At 34.3% G+C, this 8,946-nt stretch overlaps 1 protein-coding gene across 1 annotated transcript; it reads left to right on the plus strand.

The window, feature by feature from the left end:
* The first annotated feature begins 4,644 nt into the window (after positions 1 to 4,644).
* LOC137093554 (beta-galactoside-binding lectin-like) lies at positions 4,645 to 8,197 on the plus strand. Its single transcript, XM_067458367.1, has 4 exons — positions 4,645 to 4,810; positions 6,804 to 6,883; positions 6,968 to 7,139; positions 7,665 to 8,197. Exons 1-4 carry the CDS (start codon positions 4,805 to 4,807, stop codon positions 7,809 to 7,811), a joined length of 405 nt encoding a protein of 134 aa, XP_067314468.1. The 5' UTR covers positions 4,645 to 4,804; the 3' UTR covers positions 7,812 to 8,197.
* The last annotated feature ends 749 nt before the right edge of the window (positions 8,198 to 8,946 follow it).

Genomic DNA, 8,946 nt, shown 5'->3' on the forward strand with positions numbered 1-8,946 from the left:
AGTTAGAAACTACTCCATCGATTATGGTAAAAGACTGTGTAAAAAGCAGAAAGAATTAGAGAGACAGCTTATAAAGGATATTAATGATTGTTGTAAAAAAGATTTGTCATTAGATACCAATAAGGAGGAAATGATTAGATTACAGTCTAAATTAGATGATTTATACCTGAAAAAGGCACAAGGCGCATATATACGATCCAGAGCCAGATGGATTGAAGATGGTGAGAAAAACAGTTCATATTTCAGTAGATTAGAAAAAACAAGACAAGAAAGAAATGCACTTATTACTTTAAATATAAATAGTAAAATTGTAACTGATCCAAAAGAAATAGAAAATGAAATATATACATTCTATCAAAACCTATATTCATCATCCTTTTCCGAGGCAAACTCTGAAAATTTCTTCAAAAAAGTAGATCCTTTTATTCCTAAAATTGAACCAGATTTTAAAAACGGCTTGTGACTCTGATTTAAAAATTGAAGAAATTGACACAGCTATAAAGAAAAGGGCTTTGGGGAAGTCACCTGGTCAAGATGGACTTACAACCAACTTTTATCGTTTTTTCTGGTCTGATATAAGGGAAATGCTCTTTGGAGCGCTGAAGGAATGCTTAGAAAGTAATACTTTACTAACAACAATGAAACAAGCTATAATTTTGCTAATACCAAAACCAAAAAAAGATAAAACTTTTATTGATAATTTAAGGCCAATAACGTTACTTAATGTTGACTACAAAATATTTACTAATGCTTTTGCTTGTAGGCTTAAAAGTGGTATAGGTAAAATTATTAGTGATACACAATCTGGATTTCTTCCAAATCGATTAATACACAATAACATTCGGCTTGTCTTAGACTTATTAGATTATTCACATTTGCTAGAGGATGATGGAATAATACTATTTCTAGACTTCTTTAAAGCTTTTGGCAAACTTGAACATTGTTTTATCTTACAATCTTTGCATTATTTTGGCTTTGGGAGAAAATGTATTAATATAATTTCAATGTTATACAAACAAATTACTAGTGCTGTCTTACTTCAATCAGGTACTACAAAGAGATTTGATATTAATAGGGGAATTCGTCAGGGTGACCCAATTAGCCCACTTCTTTTCTTACTTGCTGTTGAGTTACTAGCATTGTATATTAAAAATAATGAAAGTATAAAACCTTTAAATATCTTGGGTAAATCCTTGCTAATTACACAACTAGCAGATGATACAACTTTATTTTTAAAGAACTGTGATCAAATACCTTATGCCTTAAAAGCTGTATCTTTTTTTTCTGAAGCTTCCGTGTTATATTTAAACTTGAAAAAATGTGAGATTTTGACTATTCATGACAGTACACAGACTGTAATTTATAATATTCCAGTCAAAAATAAGACCACATACTTGGGAATAACTATTACAAAAGATTTAAGGGACAGGGAAGAAAATAATATTCAAGTTGTTTTGCAAAAAAATAAAAGAATACTGAATAGCTGGTTACAAAGAAATATCTCAGTTTTTGGAAGAATTTTATTAACAAAGATGGAAGGGATATCAAGATTAATTTACCCAGCATATTCATTGGCAGTACCAGAAAGGTGCATTAAGGAAATAAACCGAATTCATTATGATTTTATTTGGAACAATAAGCAGCATATGATTCGAAAAAATGATATAGTAAAATCGGTAGAAGAAGGAGGGATGAATGTAATCGATTTTGGGGCAATGAATGGTATGATCAAGTCAAGATGGTTACAAACATTTGTTAAAAATGAAAAATCTTTATGGTTTAGTCTCCCTTTTCATCTTTTCCAAAAGGTAGGGGGGTATCTCTTTCCTTTTACGATGTGATTTCGAACTTTTAAAACTACCTTTTAAGTTATCAGATTTTCATGTGCAGGTGTTACTATATTGGAAAATGCTGTAGAAGCATAATTTTACGCCACATAAGACTATAATTTGGAATAACAGGTGTATTTTACATAAGAGGAAATCTTTATTTTATAAAGACTGGATGGAAAAAGGAGTTTGGGCTGTAATACATTTAATGGATGAATATGGTTATATGGTAAGTTATGAAAATCTTAAAAAAAAAGTTTATTTTGGACTGTTCATATAGACAATATTCTTTAGTTGTTAAAGCTATTCCTGTAGCATTGAGAAATCTAAAGGTATATAATACTCTTCTGTAATACCCACACTTTTGGATTTGTTTATTGATAAGTATAATTTCTTGGATGAAAAATGTATAATAACAAGGTTTTGAGATCACTTATTACAAACAAATATTTTCCTCTTCCTGTTAAAAGAAAAAATCTTTCTCCAAGGTTTTCAAAATTTGATACTATCAAAGTTAGAACCAGATACTTGTCATTTCCTTTGTTACCTAAAATGAAAGTACATTTCAAAACAATTAATGATATTTATCCATGTAACGAATTTCTAAGAGTAAGGTTTAATTTGGATAGAAATGTCTGTACATTTTGTCAAAAAGATATTGAATCTCAGGAACATCTGTTTTACAATTGTACGTTTGTTAAGTCCTTTTGGGACCGATTGTATGAGTGGTTGGAGACAAAAAATGTAATATCTGCCTTTGATTATCATATTGTCAAATTTGGTTACTTTTTGGAAAACAAAGATATGGAATTTTTATGTAATAATATGATGATTGGAGCCAAATTTTACATACACAAATGTAGATTTGTTAAAGTTTCTCCATGTTTTGAGGCTTTTAAAAATGACTTTAAAATGTTATTTAAATCCTTAAAACAACTTAAAATGAGAAGTGCCTTAAAGCTCTCTAAATTACTGGCAATATATATGGATTAGCCATCTGAAATCTAATTTACTCTTATAATTTTCCTTTCATGTTTTTATTTTATTTATTATTATTATTTTTATGTATTATTTTTTTATGTTATGTTCTTATTATTTTGTTTACAATATGCTGCTTGGTTGTATTGTTAATGTCTATCATGGATAATGTTAATGCCAATTTGCTATTTGAAATGTTTCAATAAAAATTTTTTAAAAAACATGGGAACAGGCGCCACAACGTCAACTGTTATTCCAATAAAATGACATTCTAGTTTTATACAGTAGCCCCTTATTATTACAGGCCGGCAAACTTAATTTCCCCCACAATTCAAAGACAGACCTATCCATAAAATCCATAAAAAAGGAAAAAAAATAGCTTGAAGAACGGAAAATAGGGCACACTCTTCATTTCGTTACACCGCATCGCACTTCCGTTCAGACTTGCTATCAGAATCAGCCCACAAAATTAAGGCAAGTTAATTAATTTGCAGATTTTTAAATAAATGTTGTGTTCTTAACTATTTTTCTTTTAAAAGATAGGCTAATGATCCATTAAATAAGCACTTTTTTAACATCAAAACATCAAATGATATATCAGAAGGCGTGGATTAAATCTGATAACAGGTTAGTTACATCAACAAAATAGAAAAAAAATCCTTACAAAATCAAGTTAGGCCACCACTTTTGCTTTCAGCATAGACAGTAAAGGAAAAGTTTTCAGTGGTGAATTTCATCTTGTGTCAGTCCACACATACTTTGTGGTTCCAGCGCCACCTGCCGGGACGGCGGCTTCAGCGTCAAAGGACATGGATTTTTTACAGTCTATCTATGATATGAACCAATATGAACACAAGAAAAGATCGCCCACGGGAATCTCAGCAAGAGCATGTTTCTGTAATTTTCTACAATTATTTTATAAAGGTATTCAACTCAAGTTATACAGTTTGTTATTAAGTGTTGTTCTACATCACTACAGTGGTAAGCTCATTTTATCGGACTGACCTGAAGTCAAAACGAAAATAATTATTATTATTTATTTATTTTCTTCCGTTGGTCAGTTTTTTTTATTAACTAATCATTGTTTTCGCTCTGTGTGAGGAAAGAAGGCATATGGTACAAGACACTTTAAAAATCAATAAAATTATTATCTGTAAAAATATACTAAGCTGCTGACGTCGTTTCTTTCATATTGCATAGCAGCGGTCTCTCAAACTTCTCATTCTGCATTTCCTCAATTTGCGGTCAGTGACATCCTGGAGCCCTATAAATATTTTTTTGCTGTTACCAAATAGACTAACTGGCTTTCGAAACAAGCCTGTTGCTAGTGCTGGAATTCTTGGTTGTACAGTTTAGATTAATAAGCAAACGACACAGTCGTGTTAAAATGCTCGTCAGTTTCGCAAAGCAGCGCAAACGGTCAGTGTCACACCCTTATGTCATCAGCTCCAAAATTCTGAATATTCCAGCACTCAGACAACAAATACATCACCTCTGATACCAATTCCTCATTACTAATTTTCTTTATATGATCAATATATTTTACAACGTGTGACATTTTTCAATCTCCACATAAGCCTGTCAATTGTATTACGCGTTTAATCATAGCCTATTGGAAACTGAAGCCAATTATTTAAATAAAGCTTTAATGAGATAAGTTATGCTACAACCGTATAATTACATTAATTATGTTCTGCTCGCACAGCAGACGTAGGCTACACCAGCATGCATTGTTTAAAGTCGCTTGTTTTAATTGGTTAACTTATTTATAGCGTATTACCAGTGCATGCCAGAAATAGACTCCACACAGTAACTCCACATATGACTCTAGTGATTGGTCGAGGTTGAGAAGACAAATAAATCCAATTGGGTGAAAAAAAGATCTGTCATCTGAAGATCTGGACACTCCTAGTTCGCAGTGGACATAAGGAGCCCTCTACACAGCGCAACTTTCCCGGACACTTTATTTCCACTTTATAGTCTCAAAGGAAGTCAAAATGGACGTGAGTAAATTAAAAACAATCTTCTATAATATTCCTATTTATTCCTGTATATTTCTATGTCAAATGGTCTATATGATTTGCTTATAGACAAGAGTGCATATGTCAGAATGCTTCCATATTGTTAGGCTACATCATAATACAACTGCCTACTTAGCAGCTAAAGTTATGCGTTTATCAATTGATATGCTGTCTTTTGTCTTTATGTGCCCTCATATCTCTAATGCTATTATACTGTTATTAGTTCCATTCTCGGATTCATTTCTATCATAATGTTGTACTAAGTAACAAGTAGGCTAGGCCTAACAGTTTACACAAAAATATTTTGTGTTTTTTGTTAATAATACTAAAAAAAAAAAAAAAAAAAAAAAAAAAAAAAGTATTTTGAGCATCAAACCAGTAGCTATATTAGAGGGATTTTTTAATCATGTGACAGTTAAGATTGGATAAATGACTGCAGATTTTTTTTTTTTTTCTTTAAAGAGTTATTGAATTTAGTTTTATATGTGAGCCTTTTCATGGAGCAATACTGCCATAATCAAATAATAGAAAGTGAATTATGCTAAGTTTAGGACAGAGGTCAGCTTCATTTCTTAGGCTATTAAGTTTGCAATGCATGTCTGTGTAACCCTTCGCATTTTTGGGTAATTCATACCTTAACATATTCAATCCTCAATGGCATTTCTACAGATGAAGCAACACTGGCCAATTCAAGCCCAACTATGGTCTAAAACCATACAGTACCCAGGGGCACTTTAGCTTTTAAAAAGACCCTTTAGCGCACTTTCACTTTCTTTGCTCTGAGAAAGCAAAGCAGTGTGAGTCATTCTATATGAGACTGAGCGTCGCTGGCCATCTTCCCTATCGCAGTTAAAATAAGGAGTTTAGAAAGAAAGAGTGAGGCATATCGCACTGCTCTGAGACAGTCGTTCTGCAGCAGCTTCTGTCTAAGAGCTGGTTTACAGTTACTCACACGACTAATGTGGAAAGAATTCACCTCTGTTACACATCTGTTCTTTCACATTCTCAGTCTAAGTGCCTTTTCCCCTTCTTTTCCTCCTCCTATCGCCCTTTTTTCCATCTTTTCTCTCCACCATTCAGCCAGCTGTAGCCTATCTCCTTTGCCATAATTAAAACCGCTATAAAAATTTACTTGGCAGCCGCGAATCACAATAGAGCCCTTGTATAATTCAGCTTGTGATTTTGCAGCTGCTGACCCAACTTGGCTTCTCAGCTTACACCAGATCTCCACAGAGATGGCATGGCCGCTAGATTTAAAAAATTGAATGATTTAAGGCATCATGAAACGAAAGTTGAAATATCTTTCTTCCCTATTGTTTTGTAAGCTATATCCAAGTATAACGACTACTTGATTTTGACCATCGGAAATTGATTGAAAAGTTGGATCTCTGTGGTTTGCTATTGCTATGATATCATGAGAGTTACAGGTTGTCCCGCCTTCACATTATTAAACACATCATCAGAAAAGAAAGGCGATATCGCTAAAAAGGGAGTGGAAGCTATTTTGATCAAATGTTATGAGGGCACATGAATTTGATAGAAATAATGATGTGCATAGATAAATAATTTATCATGAATACTGCAATCTTCCATAAAAGAAGTAAGAATTGTCATTTTAATATCCATCTTGTAGCACAGAGGTTTTCCAATAGATCAACCATGCCACATCTGCAGTTTTCTCTTTTTAACTTCAAATCTGGCTCTTTGCCATTTACCATTGGACCCGGATTTTCCTTTCAACGCATAGGAAAATTGGACAGCATTGCTTTTTTGAGGCACTGCATCATTATAGCTAGTCTCTCTTTGGATTCTAGGGAAACCAGGCACAGTGCCCAACTGTACAAGTCAAATTTAAGTGGATACACATGTTCTGCTATTCATGCTAGTAACTTGTATCCCAAATAAATCAGTCTGTGAGATATACACAAATCTAATTACTGTGAAGAGTAAAATGAGCTTTCACTCTGTCTAACAGGGTGTGCTTGTGCAGAATATGTCCTTCAAGGTGGGACAGACTTTGACTATTACAGGAGTCCCCAAGGCCGATTCTACAAAGTAAGCCTCCGCAAAGTAACGTTTCAAATTCAGAATGTTAACAGCAACAAACAGGAGTTATATCTCTCATTTGCTCTATTGCAGTTTTTCTATTAACATTGGTCACAGCGCCGAGGACATCGCTCTACACATGAACCCTCGTTTTGATGCCCATGGTGATCAGCGCACTGTAGTGTGCAATTCGTTCCAGGGCGGCAGCTGGTGTGAGGAGATGAGAGAGAGCAGCTTTCCATTTAATCAGAATGAGAATTTCCAGGTAAGACACAATCTATATCTCAATGAAGCTGATGTTAATAATAAACTTGAAGATAATAATAATAAATGGGCTGTGGATGAAATGTAATGGCCCCTTATATCAAGATTTAAAAAGGTCCTATTATGCTTTTTTACATTTTCAGCTTCCTTTAGTATTTCTGTTTGAGCATGGAAAAGGTCTGCAAAGTTACAAAGTGACTCCAAAGGGAGTTATTCTGTGTATCAGTAACCTCTGTTTTTAAACTCCGTGATACACTCCCTGATAGCCATAAAACACTTGAAGCGGTTGACCAATCACAACACACTGGTCCAGCCAACCAATCAAAGAAAACATTGTGCCTTTCAGAGTAAGGCTGCGTCATAGTGACATAAACAAAATAAAAAGTTACTGACAGACTATGAAGCAAGATGCTGAAAAAAGCATCAAAACCTGTTCTATAGTGCCCCAAACAAAATCAAGCCTGTGAAAGGGCATAATAGACCCTCTTTTAACAAGCATACTTTCTTATTTCTTTTCTTCCTTTAGATAAAAATCACTTTCACCAATGAGGAATTCCTGGTCACTCTTCCTGACGGTTCTCAAATTCACTTCCCTAACCGGCCTGGTGCTGAGAAGTACAAGTACATGCACTTTGACGGCCAGGTCAAGATCCATGGGATTGAAGTCAAGTAGACCAATCAAAAGTAAAAGACGGAGCACTGTTGTATCCTGAATGCTGAACGATTCTTTGCCTTATTTTATCACGTATCCAGCTCTTTTAGTGTTCACTTACAGAACATGAAGTATCTCAATCACATTCTCATCATTTTTGTGCCAAATCAGCATTGTAATTTCTTAACCACTAGAGGGAGCGCAACTACAGTAAATTGTCAAGAGCTTTAGCCATAGGCCTACATGTAAACCATTATCATGGTGGTTGACATTTTAGTTTAATTTTCCTAATACTTTTCTATAATACAGCATCATGATCTTATATCTGGTTTGTAACTAAAGCAAATTCACAATGCATAGCTGTTGACAGACAAAAATAAAAATAAAATCATGTTTTTACCAATAAACTACACCGTTTGTCTATTTAAATGTATTTTCTTCACGTTGTGTTTAAGTTTAGTTTGCTTCACGTTTATTATACGGGGATAAATAAGCAGATGGAGGAGATGAATTCCATCAGGTGCTTATCATACAAATGTGTCAGAAGGAAGTCCCACTGCCAGTTAAAAAAAGGGTCATTCATGATATTAAATAAATATGCAGTACATGCATGAGAAACTAAACTGCACAATTCAAAGGTTTCTAAAATTTGAAGTTCTGAAACAACAGAAACACAGCATAAATTATTAAATCTTAAATGTAGTCATGGTGCTTGCCTTGGCCTACATCAAACAATTGATGTGCAAGGCAAAAAATACTAAAAAGATGTGATTGTGAAGTGCTGATTAATATATAATTTTCTCGTGGGGGCGAGCTCTGGATTAGAGTATAGTCTCAACAACCTCTGTTGAGAGACCTGATTCTATGAGCTGGGCTCCCCCAGGGGCCAAGCCCACAGTTCCCATAACTCCGGACGAGGGGGAAATATGGTACCCCCTGCTTGGGACAGCAGGTCCCTCCTGCCTGGAATCTCGAGGGGAGACCCATGTAGGTGAAACACAATGTCCGAAAACCATACCCGGGCCGGCCAGAATGGGACCCCCCTTTCCAGAACCCTCATTTATGCACACATACATACAACTGCAATCAAAATTGATACTGATTATGACAGATTATGCTGCCAAGAATACAATTTTATAAAAACAATTCAACAAAG

This window comes from Pseudorasbora parva, chromosome 12 (assembly GCF_024679245.1).
Source record: "Pseudorasbora parva isolate DD20220531a chromosome 12, ASM2467924v1, whole genome shotgun sequence".
NCBI lineage: Eukaryota > Metazoa > Chordata > Actinopteri > Cypriniformes > Gobionidae > Pseudorasbora > Pseudorasbora parva.

Coding starts and splice junctions, on each gene's coding strand:
- LOC137093554 (XM_067458367.1), top strand. Junction 6,884..6,967: donor CCCAAGGCCGATTCTACAAA/GTAAGCCTCCGC, acceptor GCTCTATTGCAG/TTTTTCTATTAACATTGGTC. Junction 7,140..7,664: donor ATCAGAATGAGAATTTCCAG/GTAAGACACAAT, acceptor TTCTTCCTTTAG/ATAAAAATCACTTTCACCAA.